Raw genomic sequence first — 27,431 nt, 5'->3', positions numbered from 1 at the left:
AGAAGACACAGCACAGCCCCCCGCCTCCACACTCCAGTTACCCATCTGCCACTGCAATACACACACACACATACACACACACACACACACACACACACACACACACACACACACACACACACACACACACACACACACACAGAGACACAGACACACACACACAGACACACACACACAGACACACACAGACACAGACACACATACACACACACACACACACACACACACACACACACACACAACATGATCTATATTAAAAGTTATTGACATTTCCAGCAATTCATATAATAAGATAAGGACAATGTCTATGTCACAAGTAAATCATAAAAGCTAAGTGAAATCCAGGAAGTTTTTTTTTTTTTAGTTTTTTTTTGTATTAGAGATAACTGACCTTGTTTACTATACATGATGGTGGACACAGACATGTTGGCATGGCATATTTGCATGACTGTTAACTGCTGTGCAATGTTCATGTTCGTGAGCAGAACTCCGCACCTGTACATGGGTGGGGAGTCCTTACTGTACCTGGGTGAGCATGGAGAAGTTGGTGCGCTGGGTGGTGGAGGTGTTGGTGAGGGCCAGGGTGATGCTGCTGAGCTGGGGCTGTCCGGACACCGCCAGCCTCGTCTGGCTGTAGAACACCTCCTTCCCCCGGTTGAGGCGGTGGCTCCCCGACCAGGACAGGGCCTGCAGGGCAGCAGGAACCACATTGCATTACACATGTCATATGGCACGCTTCATAGTCGCTCTAAAATCGCTTAAAAGTGATTTATGTTGAGAATACGTTTGTTTCTAGTGCTTGTTCAGCTCTCCCTGAGAAGCAGTCACGGGCATCGCTGAGCCATCGTCGCTTGTTTTTTCTGAATGCTTAAACACTAAACACTAATTTCTAAACCTATTAATTTGTATAGCTAAACCACTCACTGAGTTTGCAAAACTAAAAGCACAAACACTGCTTTGCACTCAGTTTGCCATTTTGTAACACACACTTTGCACAACTGTAGGCACAGCACTCTTTTTGCGGAACTGTACAACTCACTGCTTCACACTCAATTTCCAAATGATCAACACACACCTAGCAAATCTATATACATGTATGGCTATTATTTACACTATTTTGCCAACTCTCTTGCACTTTCTCATGTGAAAACTGTTTTAGATAATTAGTTCACTTTGCAAGCAGCCTAAGCAGTGTAAATAAGCCACAGGTAAGCTGTCCGTGGGGAGTACAATGGAGGGAGCAGGAAGATACAAGGATACAAGGAAGATTATTGTCACATGCATATAGTTACTGGAAGTAAGAAATGCAGTGAAATTATGTCTGGTGTCAGCCTATTTGTGCATTTATGGGGGTAAAAAGTGCAGTAGAAGAGGGGGTTTAGTAGATTAAGTGGCAAGGGCTGCATAAGAAAGGTGGGGGAGGATTGGGATGGGGGAACGAACAAGGAGCACCCAAGAGAAACAGGGGCAAGGAAAAACTCCCTTACCAAGGAAGAAACCTTTGGGCAGATCCACGGCTCAAGGGGCTAACCCAACTGCCAGGGTCTTTGTGAGTGTGTTTGGGGATGACAGGGGAGATGGGATAGTGTGCTGTGTATGTGGGGAGAGGGCAGTGTGCAATATGTGTGTTGGAGAAGCTTCCTCATGAGACAATGTGCTGTGTACTGGCAATTGGGGCAGTGTGCTGTAAGTATGTTGGGGATGTGTGTTGGAGATAGCTTCCTGATGAAATAATGTGCTGTGTATGTAGGGGAGAGGGGGCAGTGTACTTCAAGTATGGTAAAGGGACTTACTATTGCAAGCAGAGTACTGTATGTATGATGTATGTGAGTGATGACAGTGAAGATGTGTGTGTGTGGTGGGAGGGAGTGGAGCAGTGACTGTGTGTGAGAGTGTGTGTGTAGTGTGTGTGTGGGCAGGCGGGGGGCAGTGTGCTGTAAGTATGTAGAGGATGTGTGTTGGAGAAGATCCTGAAGACAATGTGCTGTGTATGTAGGGAGGGCAGTGTGCAGCAAGTATGTAGAGGAGGCTTACTGTAGCAAGCAGTGTGCTGTATGTATGTGAGGTGATGACAGTGATGATGTAAGTGTGTGTTTTTTGTGTGTGTGTTGGGGATGGGGGGTGGGGGCAGAAAGGCTAGGCAATCAAGGACATGGGTAGATGGAGGAGAAATCAAAAAATAATAAATAAAAAGTTCTATGGAGATGTGCAAAAGTTGGAGAAAGTCAGATATGTGTGTGTGTGTGTGTGTGTGTGTGTGTGTGTGTGTGTGTGTGTGTGTGTGTGTGTGTGTGTGTTTTGAGGTGACATGAAATAAGAAAATAAATAAAAGGTCTGTAGCATAGGGAGAGGGATGTAAAAGTGCTAAAAGTCTTGTAGGTGTGTGTGTGTGTGTGGGGGTCATGAGTGCTGAGGAGTGAATGAGTGCAAAGTCAGTATTGTGTGAGTTCAGAGTTGGGAAATGTTTGAGAGTGCTGAGGAGTGAATGTGTGCAAAGTCAGTATAGTGTGAGTTCAGAGTTAGGATGGCCTGGGGATAAAAAACTCTCCTGAGTCTCTCAGTTCTGGCTTTGTGACTACATAAGCGTCTTCTTGATTTCAGCGGTAGGAATAATCCATTGTTAGGATGAGAAGAGTCCTTTAGAATCTTTTGGGCTCTTAGGAGTACTCTTCTGGAATAGATATCTTGTAGAGCAGGGAGTTGAGTTATTATAGTATGTTCAGCTGAGCGCACTACTCTCTGCAGAGTACTACAATCTCTAACTGTGGAGTTCCCATACCAGGTGATACTGCTACCAGTTAGAACTATTGCAAGCAGAGTACTGTATGTATGATGTATGTGAGTGATGACAGTGAAGATGTGTGTGTGGGCGGGAGGGGAGTGGAGCAGTGACTGTGTGTGTGTGTGTAGTGTGTGTGTGGGCAGGCGGGGGCAGTGTGCTGTAAGTATGTAGAGGATGTGTGTTGGAGAAGATCCTGAAGACAATGTGCTGTGTATGTAGGGGGGGGGGGCAGTGTGCAGCAAGTATGTAGAGGAGGCTTACTGTAGCAAGCAGTGTGCTGTATGTATGTGAGGTGATGACAGTGATGATGTAAGTGTGTGTGTTTTTTGTGTGTGTGTTGGGGATGGGGGGGGGGTGGGGGGCAGAAAGGCTAGGCAATCAAGGACATGGGTAGATGGAGGAGAAATCAAAAATAATAAATAAAAAGTTCTATGGAGATGTGCAAAAGTTGGAGAAAGTCAGATATGTGTGTGTGTGTGTGTGTGTGTGTGTGTGTGTGTGTGTGTGTGTGTGTGTGTGTGTGTTTTGACGTGACATGAAATAAGAAAATAAATAAAAGGTCTGTAGCATAAGGAGAGGGATGTAAAAAGTGCTAAAAAAGTCTTGTAGGTGTGTGTGTGTGTGTGTGGGAGGGGGGTCATGAGTGCTGAGGAGTGAATGAGTGCAAAGTCAGTATTGTGTGAGTTCAGAGTTGGGAAATGTTTGAGAGTGCTGAGGAGTGAATGTGTGCAAAGTCAGTATAGTGTGAGTTCAGAGTTCGGATGGCCTGGGGATAAAAACTTCTCCTGAGTCTCTCAGTTCTGGCTTTGTGACTACATAGGCGTCTTCTTGATTTCAGCGGTAGGAATAATCCATTGTTAGGATGAGAAGAGTCCTTTAGAATCTTTTGGGCTCTTAGGAGTACTCTTCTGGAATAGATATCTTGTAGAGCAGGGAGTTGAGTTATTATAGTATGTTCAGCTGAGCGCACTACTCTCTGCAGAGTACTACAATCTCTAACTGTGGAGTTCCCATACCAGGTGATACTGCTACCAGTTAGAACACTCTCAACCACTGAAGTGTACAGTAGAAGGCCTTCATGATGGATGTAGAAACTTTGAATTTCCTTAGCTGACGAAGAAAGTAGAGTCGTTGTCTGGACTTCTTCAGAACATATTGAGTGTTAACAGTCCATGTTAAGTCTTCAGTAATGTGGACACCAAGGTATTTAAAACTTGTGACTCTCTCTACAGGTTGCCCGCTGATCATTAGTGGGGTGTAACTGTAGTTCTGCTGCTGCCTTCTGTAATCCACTACCATTTCCTTGGTTTTATTGATATTCAGTGATATTCAGGAAGAGTAAGAAGAGTGAGAATTAGAGGAGGCCTAGGAAGAGGACGTGGAGGTAAAGAAGTAGGAGGAAGAGGATGAGGAAGAGGATGCGGAGGTGAAGAAGCGAGAGGGAGAGGATGATAAGGACAAGGAGGTGAAGTTAGAGGAAGTGGACAAGGAGGAGCAAGAGGAGGATGAGGAGGGGGAAGAGGAAGGGTAAGAAGAGGAAGAAATAGCCCTTTCCCAGGCAAAACAAATCAGTCTACATGTGGGGATATTGACCAGGCATCATGTCAGGCCTGGATACGGCATTTCAGAATATATTTTCCCCGGTGCCTTGGACTAGAGGACATTGCATGTGATGTAGATGAAATTTTGAGAGAGACGACATGATGTAGACTGATTTTCTTTTCTCGGTGAAATTGCTATTGCGTTTTGACTTGGAAAAACACACTTGTGTTTGTTTTGATGTGTGTAAATAAACACCAATACTTTACAGTAAGTTTGGATCCCTGTATGTTTACAGAACTATGACAAAAGTATGACCTCAAACTGACATAGGGCCCTATCATGATCAGTCTAATGCGCATCGTCACTCGTCAAAAGCTTATTCAAATTTAGTAGGCTGTCCAGTCCACATTGGGAGGGTTTTCGTTATCAAACATCGAGCGCATGGCGCTACAAGGTGTTCCTAGGTTTTTTTCAATCAGTTTGTTTGGGGCGTAACATCATTTAAACCAATGAGAATGACATCTGTCATTCCCTTTAACGGCGCAAAGCGCGATATGTCAAATAAATGCATCGGTTTTGACATTCAACGGCGCATTTGAAGGAGGCTGCTTGCAAGACCGTATGGAATAGTTATTCCACTAAACCATGCTTTACTAAAACCTAGCATAGCCTTCACGCATTTGCACTCCTCTATTATTTTTTTCCTCACTTATTTGAACTCATTGGCAAAGTGAAACTAACTTCACCATGGTGTCAGTCAACGACAAGACAGTTATATGCAGTTACTTTTATTATTGACTGACAATGGGTTACCATCGAAAACATAGGCTGGAAAAAGCAACACTTACCCTAATATTGCTCAAATGACTGAATAAAACAACATTTATCCTGCAGAGGAGTTGCTTATATCTCGTGACAGTCGTCTTCAACTGTGCTCCATACGCCTCTCCCTCCCCTAATCACTTTTTAACCGCCATTACCAATTTGCAAATGATGGTGAATAACTACTCATCATGAGATGTACAGTATTTCGTAATATCTTTATTCTAATTATGTTTCCCATTGTAATCGTGCAATTTGTAATGTTTTGCATGGACGTGCACTGGTGTGCGTTCATGGATGATAGAGGGATGGTGCGTGCACCCGCCAATATGACTGTTGACAACACGCTCTTAAATAACATATAAACAACTCGCCATAGACTTCTGACCAGGTGTATAATAGCGATTTTTAGACAATGCGCTAAGCCACTCCCTAAGTTGTTAATTGCCACACCCCTGGGCGCATTGTTTAAAAAATAAGCGTGCAAAATAAGAAAATACACTTTGCGCCGAGTGGAAAACGAGTTTTGCGCCATGCGCCAGGGTGCAACATATCACTTGTGCACAGATAAAGCAAAAGCCAGATGTGTTTTTTTTCCATACCATCAGTGTGTAGTTGGCCCATTATGTGCTTATTATTGTGATGGCTTTTGTTTACTGTTTGATACGAAAACACCATTTTTACGAAGGTGTGAAGAGTTAAGCAAGGTGTGTTAGCTTTTTTTTAACTACAATGTTTTGCTGATTTGGTGAAAGATTTTCCTATTTGTGTGTAGAGTTTTGCAAAAATAGACAATAGTAACAAAAAATGTGCTTAAGCAATCAGAAAAAACTGTAACTATCTCACCAGCTGATGCCCCTCAACTACTAGGCCACTCCCTTTACTGACATGCCTGAGGGAGGAAGCCAGCCTGGTAAGAGCAGCGCAGTCTTAGGGTTTGGAGAGAGTAGCGTAGGCGGACAGTCTGATTTAGTGACCAATGCCTCGGAGCATTATGGTCCTCTGAGACTCACAGGGCGGGGAGGACATAGCCCTAGCAGCAGGTGGTGCTCCAGCGAGTCCCTGCAGTTGGTGTGGATCTGGGCCAGGAGGTGGTGGGTGGGGCAGGGCGACGGTGAGACCTGCTCAGCTCCCACCTCCACCTGCAGAGAGTGCATGGCCTTTGGCCTAATCTGGATCACATACATACACATACAGGACAGAGGAAAACAAGTACGATTAACAGAATAATCGACTATTAATCAGTAGCAGAGACACTTCATATAAAATCCATTAACAGAATAATCAGAACAGGAGTCACTTCCTTCATCAAATGCACACTCTACACTGTAGTTTGACTTGATGAATCGGCACAGTAAGAACAGCTGAATTAAAGACATAAATACATTACTGTAAAGACTAATGATAATTCACATTCCCCTGTGGTGACTGCAGTTCCAAACTAAATAAATCATCACTGACTGAGTCATGAGTCATGATAATGGATACAGTGTTAACCCATCGTCACAATGATGAATGCCATGCTGACAGTCAGGCACTATTTGCTGACTCTACTCAAATTTCAAGCACAACATATGGCTATCCCATAAATCGTTGGTGTGTTCCTGCTGTTCTGGGATGACACAGCACCTCTTATGACCCTCATGATACCTGGTATTTCATGCTCTGTGTGATTCTCTTGTCACTCCACTGGAGTTCTGCGTTTTGGGTGTATGACTGCCCCTCCCGTGCTGCCGACAAGCAGCCCTGCATCCTCACTAGGTGGCGCTCCGCCTGCAACTGAGACAACACAAAGAAGACGAAACAGCACAGGCAACACATCTGTGAACCCCTGACAGTCAATACATCAATCAATCAAATCTATGGTATGGATTATCTCGCCAGTGTTTTCCATCAAATTACTTATGTAAATACTTCTACAGCTGAGGCACAATAAATGACAGCTTATCATCTAGTCAAATGAATCTGTCTTTCATTCTTTCCAAAATATATGGTTATGTTAGTCCAGAGGGGGTGATCTTATTTACAATTCAGCACAAGCCTCTACTGATATCAATCTGTGTTGTAGCAGACATGTTGGTGTTTTTGTTTTTACCTGTCCAGGTATGAAGAAAAAACATGCTTGGCCCCGGCTGGAGTTCTCAAGGGAGTGTTGGCTTATTGTCATGGAAACATTCACAGGCCTTCCTCTGTCCCAGGACAACATGGCCTAATGCAGTAATTACAGGACACAGGAGTACTTGGTGCGGAAAGACACAGAGGACACAAAAGGAAAGACAGATGTGAAAATGGAAAGGAGTAGAAAAAAAGGAAAGGCAGAAAGAAAAAGAAAGTGTGTGTGTGTGTGTGTGTGTGTGTGTGTGTGTGTGTGTGTGTGTGTGTGTGTGTGTGTGTGTGTATACCTGATAGGTGCTGTGCGGCTCGTTCCCAAGTTCTTGTGAGTGTGTGTGCAGGTAGAGGTGGGATAGTGTAGGGGTGAAGGGCTGCCTCAGCTCCAGTGAGCCCTGTGACTGTGCTCCCTCTCTCACCCAGGAGCCCGCAGCCTGGACCTGGTCACACAGACACACTCACCTCACTGGACAAACATCCACTGCTCATATAACAGGCCAAGCACACACTACAACCAGCAGCTGCACATTCACACGCACACACACACACACACACACACACACACTTGAGGACAAGCATACACCTAACCCAACAAACCAATAACCTGGAACAGTACTAGTGAGTATAGTGACACTCACTGTCTCGTGTTTGCCCTGAGCTGTCCAGCCAAGCAGCAAGTCTGCTGACCTCCTCTTAAGGGCTCTCTCCAGCCTCACATCCAGACCCCAGCCACGTGGAGGAGAGAGCCCCTGGGCTACAGGGACAGAGACACTCAATATGTTTACGTGTGCTCTTCTCTAAGCATTATATTCAACCTGCTTCATGTCAAGCGATCCAGATCCGTCAGCGCGTGACTGTACCTGGGTGGGCAGTGGTTGGGCTGGAGGGTGTCAGGTCCATACCCGCCCAGTCTGCTTGGTGCTGAAGCACATGGGAACAGTTCCCCCTCTCATACAGGGTGCTTACTGTAGCTGTCCGGGGCACAAACATCAGCTGGTAAAAAGCATTAAATTAAGTTAAGAGACATTAAACTGAGATGGTGGATGATCAACAGTCATGCATGGATTGACTTATCTTGTCTTATGGTTAAAAGACAAGAATGCACTAACTTATGGCTAAAGCACAAGAATGAGAGATTAGAAATATTTCATACACAAAGAATACACTTTATCTTCACTGCACACAAGGATAACAATAACACAACAGGCTAATATGGGGAAACATGGCATCGATGTAGTGGACTCCATGCACGAATCCCCAATGTTCGAGTAATGTCATATGGTTGCCACTGTGCTGTTGTGAAGGCCTCTCACCTGAGGGAAAGTGTGATTAAGCACCAGCGACTGGCTGAAACCTGCAGCAGTGTAGGTGAACTCTCCATGTGCAGTAAGCATCCGCTCATGTGTCTGGAGCTGGGTGGATCCACTCACCTCAGACCCTGTGTGGTTAAGCTGCACAAGAACAGGGTAGAGACTTGGGTGATTTTTCATGCTACCAATATTGCAAGGTATGAATTAGCCTTGCAATGACCCTGCACAGACAGACGCACGCAAGCACGCACGCACGCACGCACTCACACCCACACACAACTTCGTATGCCCACTCGCAAAGGAAGACAAAGATACCTGGGATCTGCAGTAAAACTTGGCTGGTAGGTATGGCTGCAACACTGAAATGTTGTTGGCAACACTCAAAACCAGTTCCTTACTGAAAGTGGTAAGTGACAGTGGTAAGTGTGCATTGCAGTCATTTAAATTGGTCACTTCCATTCATCTTGGCTATTTACAATGATTTAATTGAAATATATATTCAACAGAACAGTGTACCTAGTGGGAATCCAGTGGCCATGTGCGGTAACTGCCAGGAGCTCAGAGTCCACACACACAGGAAATCCAGTCAGATTAGTCCAAATCTCTGCCTGTAGTCCATGTACAGTACACATACACAAAATGACCTTCACAATAATCCAAAGTAAAACAGAAATGATGAACAGAATGCTGCTGAAGGAACACTATAACATGACATAGTATGGGGCCATCTCTCCCATTTCATTTCAGTTACTCTAATGCATGCTTTGAAACATGAACATATTTTACTGCTTGAACTAAAACTAAATGGTCTATTTTATTCTTGTTAATGGATCATTCTCATTTACCTTGGATGAGGATTTAAAAGTGAAATGCGTGGGGACAAAAAGTAATGGTATAATAGCAAAGCTTTAGTCAGTTTTAACAACTGGTATCTATCAATCACTGACACTTTCATCTTCTCCATACATGTCTTGCTACACAGACCGTGATACTGGTGGTTCCAATGATATCTTACCCCTCCACCCCCCAGCCCTGGATCCCTCCCCACCATATCCTTTCTCAAGTGAAAGCCCAGTACCTCCAGCGTCTGGTCTACAGCTTGTCCAGAGCACCGGCCCAGCAGGTGGTCTGAAACGATCCCTCCAGTGCAATTCACCTGTGAAAACAAGCCCCCCCGAGGCCCTCAGCTCAGTTCGCTTTTGAAGTGGGAGCAGAGTGTATAGACGGAGGTATTTCCTCAGGCTAGCAGGCATCACAGCGGCTGTGTAGCGGAGCGGAGAGGAGCGGGTGAGCTGCCCCAGGGGGCAGTGAGGCCCGCTGTAACAACACTGCAGCTCCTCCACCCCTCTGAAAGCCATTATCACTCTGTTTGATTTGCACTGTCAGCACATGCAGGATCATCTGCTGAGATCCTTTCATCAAGCACCATGGTTGAAGAATAAGATCATATTAAGAGATTCAAAACGTTCAAAATGAAACGTTTCAGCCTCCTTAACAAAATATATGCTACAAAGTCTGATAAATAAGCCGATGATAGGAGAATGTAGTAGGAATAGATACACCTAACAAACCTATTCATTTATCTTGTATACAGACCTTACTGCCCTGTAACTGACCCTAGGCAGATGGGTCAGGCCCTTCAGTCGTGGATCTGTTCGAGGTTTCTTCCTCTATGTATTTCTAGGAGAATTCTAGGGAGTTTTTCCTTGCCCCTGTTACTCATGGGCTCTCTCTGAATGCTTAACATTCTGTAAAGCGCCAATGAGGCATGTGTAATGTTTTGGCGCTCTATAAATTGATATTGAAATCGAGTCTAACTGGTCTTATGGGAGAACAGTGGGTTTTAATGAGATATTCTACTATGTCCATACACTTGAAACAGCAAGAAATACCATCAGTCATGCCTCTGTTAACAACAGTACTGCTGCAGGGGTAACAGTACTGCTGCAGGTCCAGGATTAACAGGGGTTACAGTACTGCTGCAGGGTTAACAGTACTGTTGTAGGGGTAACAGTACTGCAGCAGGGCTAACAGTACGGTTGTAGGGGTAACAGTACTGCAGCAGGGGTAACAGTACTGCTGCAGGATTAACAGTACTGCTGCAGGATTAACAGTACTGCAGCAGGGGTAACAGTACTGCAGCAGGGGTAACAGTACTGCTGCAGGGTTAACAGTACTGTTGTACAGTAGGGGTAACAGTACTGCCATAGGCATCTAATTTAAATGCTGGGCAAAGTGCGAGCTCAGTGGTGTTTGGTGTTTTAAGCCCCCAGCATCGTCTTCCAGGCAGCGCTGCATGGAAGGCACTAGGGTTAGGGTTAGGGTTAGGTGCCTTGAAGTCGACAGTCACAGTGCAGCCTTGAAGTCCAATACCTTGAGTCATTTGCCGGCCAGGGCCATCTTGAAACAACAGAGATCTCACTTTTTTTTAATTTATTTTTTTTAAGTATATTTGTTTGGCCTTTTTATGCCTTTAATGAGAATGACAGGAAGCGAGTGGGAGAGAGAGTCGGGTGGGAATCAAACCCGCGTCGCCGGCGTACAGTGCGGGTTCCCCAGCAAGTCGTACCTCGACTGGGAACAGATCTCGCATGTTTTTGACGGAAGTACTGTACTTCCGTTAAAAACACGCAAGATCTGTGTTGACTTAATTTCAAGATGGCACCGACTGGCAAATGACTGTTTACAGTCCTGTTTAAGAAATAAATTTGTACATTTACAGTTGTCAATGCCTCATTTTATTATGTTATGACCCTCATTACACTTCCAAAGAAGTGTCCAACTATTTTGAGCCTCGTAAATGGTTTAAAACTAGATGTACCGCATAGCGGTACAAAATATGACCGCCGCTCAGTCCTGTACATCCGTTCCGCGAAAATAAATCACACTTCAATTTGTCTCCATATTTTACTCCATCCCCCACTCTTGAAACTTTTGTGTATGCTTGTTTGGCATGCCTGAGTGTGTGTGCGGCTGCACAGAAAAGTACCCTACTGGTGCTGAAAAGGTGAATAGATTGTAGAATAGCCAAAGAAGATGTAGAATTGTTATAAAACCTTTAAAATCTCTAAACAATCACAAGTAGGGCAGTTCATCACAGTTCATCCATTGCAACTGGATTGATGAAAGGTCACTTACACCTGTAGGCTACATTGTATTTGGGAAAAAGCAAAAGGTATCAGCATAATGTTATTTATTTATTTATTTTTTATGTATTTATAAACAAAAACTTCTCTGTCAGTTCCATGCCGCTTTCAACAGCTATCAAAAACAAAGGTCATTTTGGATTTTTGTGAATGTTTCTTCTTCTACATAAGATTTTAGTCATCTTTAGTTCATGTAATACTTTATTGTCAATGCACAAATTAAGTAACAGTAGTCTGAAACGTTATTGTTAATGCACAAATTAAGTAACAGTAGCCTAGTCTGAAACGAAATGCTGTTTTACATCTAACCAGTGGTGCAAATAACTGACATGTCCAAATGGGCCTTGATGAAATGCGCCGCTAGACTGTTCATACATTTTAACGGGCCAAAGTTGAAGAGCTTTTGTCCGTTATTGTTAGTGCAAATATAGGCTGATTCATGTTCCCTTGCATTGTTTAACTGAGGTCCATGGCTAGTCTGGCTTTCATCAGACCAAGCTCAATCTTTTAAGAAATCAAAAAATAAATAGCGGGCAGATCAGGCTGGGTTCACCCAGCCTAGTCCATAGGCACCCGATATTGTTTAATTTTCCGATTGAGATATACACGCTCTGGCTATTCTAAATGCAAAATGCATCAGGGAGTTATGACAAAACGGTAACTAACAAACTAGATCCTAATAGAAAGTTGTTAGCTTCCCTAAGCTACATGTAGGATTATAAGGTAGGCCTATTGACAACATAAATTGTCAATAGGCTATGCTGGCGACACAAATAAAATCTCCTTTGAAACCAATGGCTTACGCCTTACAGTATCAAGCGGACTTAAACTGTCATATCGCGTGGCTTAAAAGTTGTAATAACATTCACGCAGCTCCATGAGTCAAGGAAAGCCGAATGAAGTAGCCACTTCTAAATGGGACCCACTACACAGTAGCTTAAGGTGTTTTGCTAAAGCAGCCATAATGAAATGAAGGTGTCATTGTTTGGATACTTCACACACACGTGCTTTTAATTTCACAGACTACAACTACCAAGCTGTAATCAAAGCACATCGATTCCCCTCTCACACCCTGCACGCACTTAAAACAAAATAAACAGGCGCCTCAGTCTCACGCATGTATAGGCAAAACTGTATCAGACCGTTGTAACGTTGGTAAATCTTCCATTGCACAGAATGATTTTGTAGCACGTGCAATAAATGACAGTCGAAGATACAAACAGTGCTGCTATACATTTGCTTGGTATAACCGCATTTATAGTTTTCTACAAATGCAATAAATCAAATGCCTCCATCACTCAACCAACGCTAATGGTAACATTACCTAGGTCCTTATTGATATTACAAGATTAACGCATACCTGCAGTAAAACCAAGCATGTCCGATAAACATCCTTAGATTTATTTCGGCTTCAAGAAGAAATGGGAATTACACTTCATGTGAACATCGCCCTATCCTTATTAGATGTTCGCTGCGGTAAATTACAGTCCTTGTATGAAGCGTCCCATTGTTTTTCCAACCCACTTTTAACTTCCAACAAAATTACGCCTCACTGCAACGATCGCCATCTAGTGGACAAACGACTACTTCTCGCCAATACTGAAAATGCAGCCATGATGATGATGATGAATATTTATTTTGGCTTTCTTTTAATCCTACTGATTTTCATTTTTTTACGGGGGCAAATCACAAATGAGTGATTATGAGCCAGATTGATGTGGGCCCTTGAGACCAACATACCATAAAAGATTCACAGAGAACTGTGTCTGCCCTACCCTCCTTTCGGGGGTCCAGTCCAGCGGGGGCTGCAGATGAAAACGAAAAAATGAAGGTTCCATGCTATCCATGTGGGGTACATGCTCACCAAGTTTTGTGTACCCCGGTCTTTCAGTGTCCCGGGAATCCTTGTTGGTGTACGTCACTAAATGTACACATAAATTATTTTATTGTAAGGCCCCCCATGAACGAAAGTACACAAAACTTGGCATGCATTCAGAGGGTGTCATAATGATCCTACACTTTTAATTTCGTGCAGTTTTGACCTTGTCAGCCAGAGATATTGAGATGAAAACACCTAATTTTTTGCTTTTTAATTTTTAACTAGGTGGCGCTATACATGAAATGAGAGGTTAATGGATAGGTTGACATGGCCCCTTAAGATCAACATACATAAAAAAGGTTGATTCTCCTAGGCCCTACGGTTCTCGAGATATTCACAGAAAACTGTGCCCGGCCCCCTACAGGCCAGTTGGTGTAATATAACAGAAATTCATTTATTGTGTGGTCCCCCATGAACAAAATTCCACGAAACTTGGCGTGCATTCAGAAGGTGTCAAAATGATCCTACACTTCCAATTTCGTGCAGTTTTGACTATGTTAGGTCACAGATACCTACAATTACAACACCTCATTTTTACTTTTTTGTGTTTAACTAGGTGGCGCTATACATGAAATGAGTGGTTATGGAATGGGTTGACATGGCCCCTTGAGATCAACATACAAAAAAAGGTGGTCCTCCTAAACCTTACGGTTCTCGAGATATTCACAGAAAACTGTGTCTGCCCTACCCTCCTTTCGGGGTGCAGTCCAGCGTGGGGCTACAGATCAAAACGAAAACGATGGTTCCATGCTATCCATATGGGGTTACATACCCACCAAGTTTTGTCTACCCCCGTCTTTCAGTGTCCCGGAATCATTGACGGAAATTTGGACATGCGAAAAAAAAAAAAAAAAAAAAAAAAAAAAAAAATCTGACTAAACCTATATGACCGCCCGCTTAAAAAGCCGGGCGGTCATAATTAGCAATCTTTTACCATGAAAAAATGCCCTATCGCCACCAGTGTTAGCATTTTGGAAGCATCGGCTAAAAACAGGCTAGTTTAGAATTCATCGGATTAGCGTTTTTCTTGCTCCCCATCGAACTCGTTATCATGCTAAGTATATCCAAAATCCATTTTACACCAGATTTCCCCTTTAAAACACCATCGAGCAAAATCAGTCTACAAGCAAAGTTCTAGCACATGAACTAAGACCTAGACAGCTTTTAGCCGACCCACTGATGTTTGTGCTTAGATTCTTTCTTATGGTATCAAATTTGCAAATAGATTTTGCATAGTTATCAAGCAAGCTTTAGTTAGACTAAAGACTTTGTACTTTGGCCAGAATTTAAATTAATATTTAAATATATTGCAGAATGTGAAACACTGTAGAGGTGGAGTGAGAGGGGTGTGTGTAGCTGCCAGGAGCCCGCCACAGACCTGAAAGTGTCCCGTGACATCTGTAGCGTTGAACGTCTCCTTCCTCATCCTCACCCGGAGGTGGCGTGTCCCAGAGCGAAGCTTGGCGTCCAGCAGAGTCCGCCTCTCTCCCCAGTCCCAGCTCACGCCTGCACCACTCTCCGCGGGCACTCCTGCCGACGGCCAAACAAACAGAGCTCAGTGTGAGCACCACCGGAGGCCGTCAACATTAATATGTAGTACCACTCACTGTCACAGTTCAGTCACAGGTCACTTCTGATCATTTGGACTCAAAGCTACTATCAAAGCAGTAGGCCTGCTGCCGCTAAGGCACACATCAAAGTTTGGATGTTACACTTATGATCTTTCCACGGCTATGATGTCATGGGCTAGAAGCCTACAACCGGTCAGTTTTCATCTATTGTTGCATTATTTGTGTGGTGTGTGAGTCACAGGCACGCTGCTGACTGTAAGTAAGAGAGGGGCCTCAGAGAGGAACATGAGACAGTGAAATCATGAGTGACCGTGAGGCAGACGCAGAGACCTGCGGAGTACAGCCAGGGGAAGGAGTGGGAGAGCTGGCCGGACACACTGCTGCCCTCCTGGTGGCTGGACTGGCTGCTCATATTCACACAGAGGTGCTTGTCTGCCGATCTCACACACAGCCAATCACGTGTCCCATTCTTCCTTCTTCCCAGCATGTCTTCTTCTTCTTCTTCTTCTTCTTCCTCTTCTTCCTGATCCCCCTTAGCATTCTCCCGGTGTTTAAACTCCACGCTGTGTATCCGTTTGTTCACTGACAACTTCAGCTCACCTGAAACAGAAATGTCAAATGTGTTGTCAAAGGCGAGTTGTGATTATGGATAAAGGATTTTGATATTTGAACTCAGCCTACTTAAATTTACACCCTCTCCTTCCAAGCCTCTGAAGTAGCATGTTAATTGGTTAAATAGTGTGTATGGCTCTATCTGAGTCACTCTGTTTGATTCCCATTTGCAGCACCAGGGCTGTTGAACATACAGAACACACACAACAGACAGCGATTGGACTGTAAAGAGCAATTTGCTGAATTTGACAAAGAATCATGGACTGCACTTTTAAGTGCTATTTTTTTTTATCATGGGCTTCAGCAATGCTGTCATACCTCCCATCAGTCCAGCAGGATGAGAGGTGATCTTCCCTTCCAAACCCAGACTCTTGGGCAAAATCGAGAGGCCAGGCAGGGGATTCTCCATGTCATCTGGGCCCAACCCTCCAGCTCCAGGACTGTGTTCCATGACTCCAGTCCACTGAAGCTGTAGAGGCTCACTGGGATGGACAGAGACACAGACAGACAGACAGACAGACAGACAGACACATGGCAGGGGTTCAGAAGGACACAGTTTTCGTCACAGATTTTCAAAAACTTCTTTTTAGTGTTTGCGTGTGAAAAGGGGAACACAGAGTTTTTGGATTATGATGTGACATGTTCTTGACAACCTTCAACAGCTGTTTTTGCGTATCCGTGTTGATTGAAAATATTTGGCAATACAAAGGAGGAAAAAATTCCTTTTGAAAAACCCAGCTATGTGTGGACAGGGCCTCAGAGGAATAATAGATGAAAACAGCGGAGGAAGAATGGACAAAGAAAGCTGGGAAATGACGACTGATATGAAAACCCCAGGAGAAAATATGAAATATCTGATTTACATGGTTTTCATGAGAGCGGACGGATGTGGATGATGCACCTGTCAGTGGAGGCGTTGGCAGCCAGCTGCAGGTGAAGGCTGCTTGAGACGTCAGGCAGCAGCGTTTGCTGTAGGCCCACGTGAACGCCCATGGAACGCAGCGTCCCCTGCACGCTACTGGCCAGCAGGACCTCCAGCGAGGCCTGGCCTTTCCCATCAGCCCTCACACCCATGGATCCACTGACGCTGCCTGCAGAGGACCTGCCTGCAGTGACATGGGCCTATGAAGATATGCGGGAAGAACACAAAGGTCCATGAAGCAAGCCTTACACAATGACATTCTAGCAAGCAACTAACCTAAATCAGAGACTTTCTAATGAGGAGACACAGCACTCAAAACACCCTCCATAGAAATGCATGGGGCAAGTTTGTAACGCCAATATGGCCGTTACTACACATATTACACCCCTTCCTCGGCAAAACGTTGACATGTGAATACATTGAGCCAATCATGTGGTATGTTGTGAAGACATCTTGCCAATCATGTGTTGTGAACTCGCCGCTGGAGCAAGATTGGTGTCGTGAAGCCTTGCGCACGCGCATTTCTGCTGAATAGGATGCCCGATGAGTGCCCAAAAAGCGTTGCTATATGGCCGCCGAGTGGAGGGACTTGCCTAAAAGGACTTTGCCTAAATCCAAATCCTATGTTGAGATGGACCTAAGCTTAAGAATTGTGAAAAGGCACCACACTATAAAACTGACCTAAAAACATGACCTTGCATTGTCTTACCTGCATTGTGTTGGGAACTCTTGAAATGAAAGTATGACTAATGTCCGCATAGAGACCAATGTTCTCAGTGGACCCATTAACATGCACTGAACCCTACAACAGAGGAAAGAAACAAGTGGTTCGGAACAAACACTGAAGAGTTATTTATGTGTGTACAAAATATGAAGCCAGCAGAACAGTACCTGGCACACGTGGATATTGATAACTTTTGCTTTGGCGAGATAATAAAACCGGCCATCATTCACACGGTTCCAAGACAAGTCTCCTTCCACACTGACGGAGGCTGGCATCTGCAGCTAGAACAGTGGCATAGTAACCAGGCAAAACATTACCAGCTTTATCCAGCACGTCTCAGGAAATTGATACTTTTTCGTAGGTATGCAAACTTCCAATGAACAGTGTCCAAAAAAACAAGCAGGAGTGTGAAATCTTCCCCAGTAAAATGCAAAACATCAAAGTGAAAACACACAGGAAAAGGCACACAAGAGTGAATACGCCAAACTGGGCAAGTTCTGTTGGAGGGGAGCAGTGAGTTATTTAGTCTCACGTTGAAATACCCTGAGATGGGTCATTAATAAGAATGTTTTATACATCAACAAGGCCCTCTCCTTACCTGAAGTTGGTGAGTGAGATTGGCCCAGATGGTGATTCCTTGCTGGACTGAATCCACCTCACTGAACTGAACCTTGCCATGGACCAACAACATGTCTCTCTTTTGAACTCGTAACCTTCCATGCAACTCTCGATGTGACTGTCAGAAATACATACATACATACAGTACATACATACAGTATATACATATGTACATACATATAAAAATATATATATACTGTACAGTCATGTTTTACAAAGTTAGCACTCCTATGCTAAAGATGACTAAAAAGAGAAGAGAAAATAGTGGTTTTATTTCAGTTAACCTAATAGCTGGTTTGATTTGCATTGAGAGATGATCTTATGGAAAGGCATTAAGATCAATTTCCAAAAGATTTTTCCAAAAGATTTTTTATTCCTCTTTTTAGTCAACTTTAGCATGGGTGTGCTAACTTTGTAACGTGACTGTACATCCATGCAGTACATAAATACAGCCATATAAACATACATACAAACATGCACAGATGCAAGTATACAGTATATACAAACAAGCATGCATGTACACATAATGTACATACATGCATATATGCCATATAATATCTTCAGTGAATGCAAACAATATATTCGTAAGACGTAATGATAAATCTGAATGTAGACACATCAGACCTATATAGAAACATCAAAGCTATAGGAACATATTGAAGCATAAATATACCATGAAAGTTATATTTGAGTACCTGACCGTGGCCAAGAGACAGGCACATCTCAGAGTCCTGAGGGATGGTAGAGGAGCTGAATGGATGGACCAGGGATGAGCAGATCTACACACACACACACACACACACACACACATTTAAAAAGACATAAAGACATCAAATTAAACACATGCTAGGGAAAGCAAATGTATAACTAACCAGATATCTGATAATGACACAAGATGACAAACAATGTATTGAGTATTGTGTTAGAGTCTCAACTTACAAATGGCTTCTGAGATTTGTATCCCATAGTGAGGGTGTGGGTGAGCTGTTTGTCATTCTGAAGCAGGGCTTTGGAATTCAGGATGTATGTGCCCTTTTCGAGATCTATGGTGAAGGTCTCCTGGAGAAGCAGGCTTTCAGGGAGGAACTTGAATGGCTGTCTGCAAAGCAAGATGACACAAAAGAAAAATCAGCAGTAGCGAAATCATCGTAACCACCACTATCATCAAGAACAGTAACAGCACCAGTATCATCAGCAAAGAAAAATTATTTTCCATCACCATCACTATCATCATCATCACCATCACCATTATGACTTTCATCATCATCACAATCACCATCATAATCATCACCAGCACCACCATCATCATCTCTATCATCACAATCTTCATCATCACCACCACAACTATCAACATCATCACCATCACCTCCATCACCATCATCATCATCATCATCATCCCTATCGTCATCACCATCATCATCATCACCACCACAACTATCAACATCATCACCATCACCTCCATCACCATCATCATCATCATCATCATCCCTATCGTCATCACCATCATCATCATCACCACCACAGCTATCAACATCATCACCATCATCACCTCCATCACCTCCATCACCATCATCATCTGTGTTCTCCATGCTCACCTGAGGTGAAGCGTGGCTCTTTTCTGGTACCTCCACCCATCCCTCCTGAGCTCTTCCAGGCTTCCCTCCATCTCCAGCTCTGTGGCTGCTCCCTTAGACTCGGACAGCTTCATCTTCAGCGCCACATGCCTCTTCTTCAGCTGCTGTATGGAGCCAGGAGGTGGGATAGAGTGATGCAGAAGACTGCCCATGAACACACCTTTTTTAACTACAATGTATGATGGACACAGTGTATTCAGAGTACCATACATCAATTGTACTTCATGTCTTAGAGATCATGTGAAATGTTCTCTTATTAATTACATATTGCATTAACTTCAAAATGGCAGCCATTTCCTATTCTGAACAACGTGCGTGCGTCCGTGCGTACATGTGTGTGCAGGTAACCTGCTGTGGCTCTACCTTATCTATCAAGCTCAGGCTGGTGGTGAGGCTGAGGTTGTGGTGGCCACACACTGCGCCCAGGTCCAGAGTCTTCAGCTGCCTGCCGTCGCTCAGAGCGATCTGGCCCTGCACAGCCTCTGTCCACACCGAGCTGAAGGAACAGGAGGCCCTCAACCCTCGCTTGCCCAGCACACCATGAGCCCCAGCCTGGCAAAGAAAGGAACAAGACACCCTTTCAGAACCTGTGCTCTTCCATCACAGCCTTATATGATGTAATGGCCAGTGCTGGGGGCCTAGTGTTTTTTTAAGGGTATAGATTTGGCTAATGTGTGTCATCACCAGCTCTTTCAGCACAGGCTCTCATGAACTAATTATTAATGATGGTTGCATTTAATTTGCATGTAATGGTGTCTACTTTTACAGATCCAGATACTTTTATTGACACACAACGATGGTGGTGGTAATCATTTCGGTACAGTATGAAACCAGTCCCTGTTCAAGTGGCCTTCCATTTTTAACGATGTAGATTTGGCAAGGGAACATGTTGCTAGTAGGAACTGAACCTATTACTACAGTATGCATTGTTTACTAACATCACAAACTGTGATCATCATGACCCTTTTAAAGTATAGATCTGATCGTACACATGAGAACTATTTCATAAACTCTGAGCTGTGGTGCAGCATCTTGAGGATGGTACGTCTACCTTCAGATAGGAGACGGTGGGGGTGAAGAGGTGTATTCTGGCCTCCTTCTCCCCCTTCCTGTCCCTGTAAAGGCCCTGCAGCATGAGGCTCTGGATGGCCAGGAGTCTGCGGGTGGTCAGCTCCGAGCTGAACTCCACTGTGCCCCGCTGGAGCTGGTGCAGCTTGTGCACACAAAACACATAGAGCCAGGGGCTGTCCATGTTAAAAGTCCCTGCACAGAAAAAGACAGGAGGAATGGAGGAAGGGAGGCATTATTAAATTCCATTCATGATATTATCAATTGTTATTTCTTCATGAGGGTGAGTGTGTGTGTGGGGGTGTATGACAAGTAGGAATTTTTATCACCTTCATATTTCTTAAGGGAGGCTTTGGAGGTGAGCTCCTTCCAGTGTAGGCCAGCCACAAAGGGCATGTGGTCATTGTAGTTGACCTTGAGATGAGTACGGCCCTCTGCTTTTTTGCTTTGAAGCCGAGAGTGGAGTAGCTCTGCCCTGTAGTTCATATCTCTGTCGGGGACTTTTAAGGAAAACTATAGCAAACAAGGATGAGAAAAAAACTGTTATCTATTTGAAGACAGAAAAATAATCTCTTGGTGAGTGTTTAAAATACAGAAGATGTTATTCAAAGCACATATATCACCTTCATAACACTGAACTCTTTTTACCCCTTTAATAACATGTGAGAGACGTGCATTATGCCACATGTTTGAATGTTGATTCAAGATGTATAGAAACACACCAAACAGCCAACCAGCTGACACCTAAGTGGCCAACCAGTCAATCATCCAACAAGTCAAACAACCAACAAACTCACAAACCAGCCGGCAAAACAACCAACCGTTCAAACACGAACTCAAAACAGCACTTAACTGTAATATAAATATGATGTATCACTTAATGGCTGTGAGACAGAAGAAAGACATACCTCTAGAGCATAGTTAGTGAGGCCAGGCCGTGATTGGTTTCTGAGGGACTGGCTAAAGATGACCCTGTGCTTGTTAGCCGTCTGGTCCCAGTGCTTGCCATAGTTCAGGTCCACAGAGGCCAGCATGTGAGTGGCACTCTTCTCATGCCTGAGCTGGATCTGGAAATGCAGTTATGCTCAATAGCTCAATAATTAATGATTGTTAGCATTAATAGAATAGAGCAATGAAATACATTGCTCTCTGTAAGTCTAGGCTATGGTAGTGGAGTTCCTGAGAATGTCTGCTAACTCTGCATTTGGCGTTCTGTAGCAGAAGTACATGGGGGCCATAATCAATGCCAGTTCATATTTACATTTATTATATTCTACACTAAACTTATACAGTATTCATCAATTGTGATAACAATCAAAGCAGTCATCCCTAGCACAACATTGAGTATGTGTGTATCCTTTGTTTTTGCATCAGCACCTTATGGTTGACTGATGGTGCATGTGAGCAGCGCAGCTCGTGCTGAGCCCTCATGTGATAGGTCTGCGTAGGTAACATCTCTCTACTCAGGCTCTGGGAGATGTGGCACTCCTGTCTGAGCTCTTGGGCTTCCTCTGCGGAAAATGAAGACATATTGCAAATTTGTGGAGGACAGTCGAACGTCAGTCACTCGGTTTTGATTAGATCACTATCGCATCACAGTCCCGCCCACAGGAGTTTCCGGAAGTAAGAATTCAATGCAATTTCTCCATTGACAATTCGTGTATAAGCCATAAAAACTTAACTGCACATGGTAGACTCAAAACCAGCTACAGCTGTACTAAGCGATTGTATATGGTCATATAGAGGGCGAAAATTTAAGGGACACTAACCTTGTTTTGAAATAAATGTCTTTTAATCCCGATGTCTTGGATAAGTACTTCATTACCCACAATCCTGAACAATCCCACAATCCCACAGTGATGCCTCTGATTGGTGGAAAGGCCGTTATGATCATAGTTTGAAACTCTATCAGCGAAAATTATTGACAAAGATGGCGGAGTCTTTTACTGCCTATACACGGGTTTCCCGTTTACCAACAAAACTAGATGCGCGCGCAGCCGTGAGGCAGAAGACGCTTGGTGGCCGTCCACAACGTTATAAACTTAACCTAAATAATCGGCTGCTGTAAGCTACAATCTGATTTTTTTGTATACCCCTGTTGTCTCAATGATAATAACATCTCATTTCAGACTATATTTCAAAGTTTGACGTTCATTTGGATTATTAATATAACATCGTATTTTGTCATTTTTGGCGAAGACATGCATTCCGTTAGGGATATTGAACATATTTAACATTCTCTAACCATCGTGATTTCGAATTGGTGCAGTTTTCAGCACAAAAACTAATTTTATTCTTTTGCTCTTTTGCATTGCTCTATGCTGTTCTATGGTGCTTTCTGCCTCTTGGTTGCGCACGCATGTTTTCGTGACGTTCCATAGAAATCCATGTATAGACCTCTCAGGAATAAGTCCCGCCTCCTAAATTCCGTATCCATCCAACCTTCGGTCGTCAAATGTCTATGGGAAATAACATGGTGTTTTGAAAGATCGTACCTGTCAAACTCTGTAGGTGACAAAGTAGAAAAAGCTGCTGGGCAGATTGGCCTACACACTTCTGCCATCTAGTTTCCACTGGATTTTTTGATTAACGGCACCGACAATTAAAAAATCCAGTGGAAACTAGATGGCAGAAGTGTGTAGGCCAATCTGCCCACCAGCTTTTTCTACTTCGCTACCTACAGATGTTTTACCGGTATGATATTTCGAAACGCCATGTTATTTCCCATAGACAATCGACGCCCGGAAGTTGGATGGATACGGAAGTTACGGAGGCGGGACTTATTCTGGAGAGGTCTATGGCGAATATCTTAATGTGAATAAAAACTTTCTAGACGAACATTGGTACTTGTATCAACAAGGATTGTGGTTTATATATCACACGAACTTAGTCAGGGCCAATACACCATCAAATAGAACACTAAATGTTAGTTTAAACACTTAACTTTTCAGGTAGCCGATAGGCTAATCATTAGCCTTTCAGACATTAGAATGTCATTATAATGCTGCTAACATTAATATAATGTTTTAGTGACCTTGTTGTTCCTATGAACATGAATTGTTGTTTATAGGAAACATCAACTTAGTCGAGGCATAAAAAGCCCTGTATCAACTTCAACTTTTGAACTAGCTAGCTAGCTGATAGCACATGCAAGCAGGATGCTACCACCGGCTAGCAGCTAGACACTGCAGTAAAATGGTTAGCAAACCGTCCATGCCCCCGTGAATATTTCACCATTTCAGGGACGAAATCAAGAGTGTCCAAAGGGGTGAAAACCACTTTAAATCAGGTCACATTATTGACTGTTGTGTGTCCGAGGGTTAGCTTGTGGGTTTTGTAAGAGCCAGAATGAGGGACAAGACCTACAAAGTTGTGTGGTGAGTTTTGCAGGGAGGTTGGTAATGCTAGTTAACATTAGCAAGGCTACTGTAGCCTTCATACTGTACGAGTCATATCATCAATCATTAACCTAAAAATACTTCTTCATACATTTAATGAAATTTAGCGTAATAATTCACAGCAAACTGAATATGGTGGTCCAAGAGCAGACCATGCACCGGTCCATGCATCAGGATGGCAGTCAGATACGAAGCACTGCACAATGTTGCTAACGTTAACCGCTTTCACACACGATATAAAATACACAATGGTAAATATAACATTCAATACCAAAACACGATTATTTGCACGATTACTCCTGAAATAACTGCTATTAACTGCACATTCACTATATAAAAATCACTGTTTGGAGGAAAGGATTCCCGTGCTGTCGCCGGTTGGAAATGATTTTGCGCGGGTTCGTGCATTGCTTATATATTATTCAGTGAGGCGCGGTGGTTTATGGGATGAGTAGTTCCTTCGCTCGGAAATGAAAATATGTACAGTCTTGTACCTTTGACTTTTTTTGACTTTCTCTTCGTTTTTTCACTCGAAATGATATGTTGTATGCTTATGAGTTACTCCGTAGCTGATTAGCCTAAGACATGCTCTAAAACTCTTTAAATACGGATTTTTCCAAAACATCAATGCGAGAAATGAATGGGAAATGTACTTCCGGAAACTAAGCTCTCTCGGAGGAGGGGCGGGACTGTGATGCTCTATTAAGTTTTGTCTGGATGGCTCTTTCATTCTAAAGGGGTTCTTATGAGATATAAATGTTTTAAATACAGTAATTTTCCGCACATTAGCCACATTGTGTATAAAAACACAACCCTGTCGTGCAGGTCTATGGACAATTCTCTCAACCTTGGGGGACCTCAGTTTATCCACTCACACACACATTTCCACATGGTGATGCCAAGAGGCGGCCAGGCAAGGCGCCAATCTGCACATGTACATAAGGCAATAAGTGTAGTTACTATGGCCTGGGGGATCTCTTACCTCTGAGTCCATATTTGAGCCTGAGCGCAGAGCTCCAGTGTGGGCCTCTGTGTTCCAGCAGCCCAAGGATCCTGCCCCCGAGCAGTCCAGGCAGGAGGACCTCAGTGTCCACAGAGTACTGCCTCTGCCCGCTGTCCTGCCGACGGTCAAGCTGCACTGTAGAGCACCAGGGGGAAATTACAGCTCAAACGCTCAGATGACACAGGCTGTAAGGATACATCTTATTGATGACAGTTTCTGAACAGAACCACATTGTCTGCTTTAACCGTCTCCAGATGAGCGTGACAGAACTCATTTCCTGCACATTGCATAATCCACAATGCAACACAACACTTCACTTTTTGTTTTAGAATAATTAAAACCACCAATTTGTCCTTACAGTCATGGAACTGTTTGCTACTGAAAGATCTGGTTTCATAAACCGACAGAAGACTTGGACAATGTCTTGGCATATTGTGCTGTACTGTGCACCTGAGAAGGAGGCTGTGTCTTTAAAGATGTTCTTCAGCATGGCTGCCACACTGATCCTTCTATCAAGCCCCTGGGCAATGTCGACAGAGAGGATGATGGGACGACTACGTGCTGTCCCTTTCGCCTCCAGACGGTACTGCTGCCTCTTCTCTGTGGGAAGGCTGAAAGTCTCCATCATGCCCTGTGCACAGATTGTGATTTTATATACAAAAAAAAATCACGTTTACCACCTTAGAGTCGCCAACTCTCAAGCCTGGCTAGGTGTGAGATTGACAAAGACAGGTGATGGTGATGTCAACAGGTGATGTTAAAGTGGATGGATCCAATAGATTTTTTTGACACTAGCGTGAAACAGAACAGCGTGAGTGTCATACCACATTTGTGAGAGTTGGCAACCCTGCCATCGAATCAGGTTCAGGAGGTATGTTAGAGTTAATATTAAAGGAATTATCCGGAGTAAAATGCACTTTAGATCAATTTACGGATGATTGGGAGTACATACGTTGAGTTGAGACATCAAAATAATGTCATTCGGATGTGTTTTGAGAAAGTTCGATTTTACCGTTTTCATCAAGCTAGTACTACGGTTTGGCTTTAGGGACCCTCTACTCACTACCACGTAAGTGTAATGTTGTTTGGAACTGTAGAAGAGGTATAAAAATAGCGTTTTGTAGCGCAAAATGACTTGCCCTGGTCACATCCAGGCTAACAAGTTTTGACTAAAAACGGTAAAATCGAACTTTCTCAAAACACATCCGAATGACATGATTTTGATGTCAACTCAACTTATGTACTCCCAATCATCCGTAAATTGATCTAAAGTGCATTTTACTCCGGATAATTCCTTTAACATCTATACAAAAAAACAGTCTAATTCTTCACAGAGGAATGGATAATGCCATATTTGCCACCTGATATGTGGTATTTCTCACCTTGAGGTAATAATGGTGAGTGTGATCCATCAGAAGCTCAAGTTTTGCAGTGTGTGTGTTCTTAACATGATCAAGGTGTCCTGTGAAAGTGTGATAATGAAAAGTAACAAGATTTAAAGCGATGGTTCGGAGTAATTTCACTCTAGGGTCCTTTGCACCATGACCCCGAGCCAAACACCCTCCCAGAACCTGTTTTCCCTTGGTTGAACCCTGGTTGAGTAGCGCTGTCAGAAACTAATGACTTTCTGCAGGATGTAATGCAGTAATGGAACCAACTTAGTATCTCGTAAATTACCACACTAATAATTCCCAGAATGGTACGAAACATCTACAATAGTACAACTATGTTCTTTACTCATAAAAACGAGGCATTGGAAAGTTTGTAAGTACACCAGGAGTTTATTTAAAGTTGGTTCCACTCGACCAGGGTTCAACCCAGGGAAAACAGGTTCTGGGAGGGTGTTTGGCTCGGGGTCATGGTGCACAGGACCCTAGGGTGAAATTAATCCGAACCATCGCTTTAACTGTCACTTGTATAATCAAACATAGAATAACAATATGATCATTATGGTGAATTCAGTGGTGAAGACCTTGGATAAGGATGTTCTTCTGAGGGTGGGTGATCTTCAGTAGGAGCCGACGGGGGCTCATGATGAACTCTACCCCCATGTCCCTGGGAACACTGGCTTGGGGCGTCCTCAGAGAGAGAAGCAGGTGGAGCTCATGGGGTAGCCAGGCGTCTCTCTGGGCACAGCATATTATACAAAGTTTAGTTACCGGAACATTCTGACAGCTCCATTGTATTGATTCATCATACTGTTTCTAAAAATGCATACATAGCATGAATAAATATCAGCAAAATATAATCATAAAAGTTCAGCTCAGCGTTTATTTTTCTGTCAAGCTTTT

The 27,431-nt window shown here is 43.5% G+C and overlaps 1 protein-coding gene across 1 annotated transcript in view; it reads right to left on the bottom strand.

Moving 5' to 3' along the window:
• LOC125292580 overlaps positions 1 to 27,431 on the bottom strand; it is a 43,458-nt gene that overhangs the window by 7,692 nt on the left and 8,335 nt on the right. Inside the window, exons 22-52 of the mRNA XM_048239988.1 lie at positions 27,113 to 27,266; positions 26,523 to 26,602; positions 25,591 to 25,771; positions 25,120 to 25,275; positions 22,117 to 22,250; positions 21,648 to 21,806; positions 21,069 to 21,252; positions 20,723 to 20,934; positions 20,035 to 20,223; positions 19,633 to 19,775; positions 18,977 to 19,136; positions 18,733 to 18,816; positions 18,018 to 18,155; positions 17,587 to 17,700; positions 17,405 to 17,497; positions 16,675 to 16,895; positions 16,092 to 16,255; positions 15,492 to 15,761; positions 14,969 to 15,120; positions 9,644 to 9,721; positions 9,082 to 9,173; positions 8,881 to 8,962; positions 8,569 to 8,706; positions 8,116 to 8,248; positions 7,894 to 8,009; positions 7,549 to 7,695; positions 7,242 to 7,355; positions 6,797 to 6,925; positions 6,160 to 6,318; positions 526 to 687; positions 1 to 51 (exon numbers count right to left, since the gene is read on the bottom strand). The exon at positions 1 to 51 is cut by the window's left edge and continues 112 nt beyond it. Of these exons, the coding sequence (XP_048095945.1) occupies positions 1 to 51; positions 526 to 687; positions 6,160 to 6,318; positions 6,797 to 6,925; positions 7,242 to 7,355; positions 7,549 to 7,695; positions 7,894 to 8,009; positions 8,116 to 8,248; positions 8,569 to 8,706; positions 8,881 to 8,962; positions 9,082 to 9,173; positions 9,644 to 9,721; positions 14,969 to 15,120; positions 15,492 to 15,761; positions 16,092 to 16,255; positions 16,675 to 16,895; positions 17,405 to 17,497; positions 17,587 to 17,700; positions 18,018 to 18,155; positions 18,733 to 18,816; positions 18,977 to 19,136; positions 19,633 to 19,775; positions 20,035 to 20,223; positions 20,723 to 20,934; positions 21,069 to 21,252; positions 21,648 to 21,806; positions 22,117 to 22,250; positions 25,120 to 25,275; positions 25,591 to 25,771; positions 26,523 to 26,602; positions 27,113 to 27,266 (4,389 nt within the window). The remainder of the gene's footprint in view (positions 52 to 525; positions 688 to 6,159; positions 6,319 to 6,796; positions 6,926 to 7,241; positions 7,356 to 7,548; positions 7,696 to 7,893; positions 8,010 to 8,115; positions 8,249 to 8,568; positions 8,707 to 8,880; positions 8,963 to 9,081; positions 9,174 to 9,643; positions 9,722 to 14,968; positions 15,121 to 15,491; positions 15,762 to 16,091; positions 16,256 to 16,674; positions 16,896 to 17,404; positions 17,498 to 17,586; positions 17,701 to 18,017; positions 18,156 to 18,732; positions 18,817 to 18,976; positions 19,137 to 19,632; positions 19,776 to 20,034; positions 20,224 to 20,722; positions 20,935 to 21,068; positions 21,253 to 21,647; positions 21,807 to 22,116; positions 22,251 to 25,119; positions 25,276 to 25,590; positions 25,772 to 26,522; positions 26,603 to 27,112; positions 27,267 to 27,431) is intronic.

This window comes from Alosa alosa, chromosome 1 (assembly GCF_017589495.1).
Source record: "Alosa alosa isolate M-15738 ecotype Scorff River chromosome 1, AALO_Geno_1.1, whole genome shotgun sequence".
Classification (NCBI taxonomy): domain Eukaryota; kingdom Metazoa; phylum Chordata; class Actinopteri; order Clupeiformes; family Clupeidae; genus Alosa; species Alosa alosa.
This window is presented reverse-complemented; position numbering and strand designations above follow the sequence as displayed.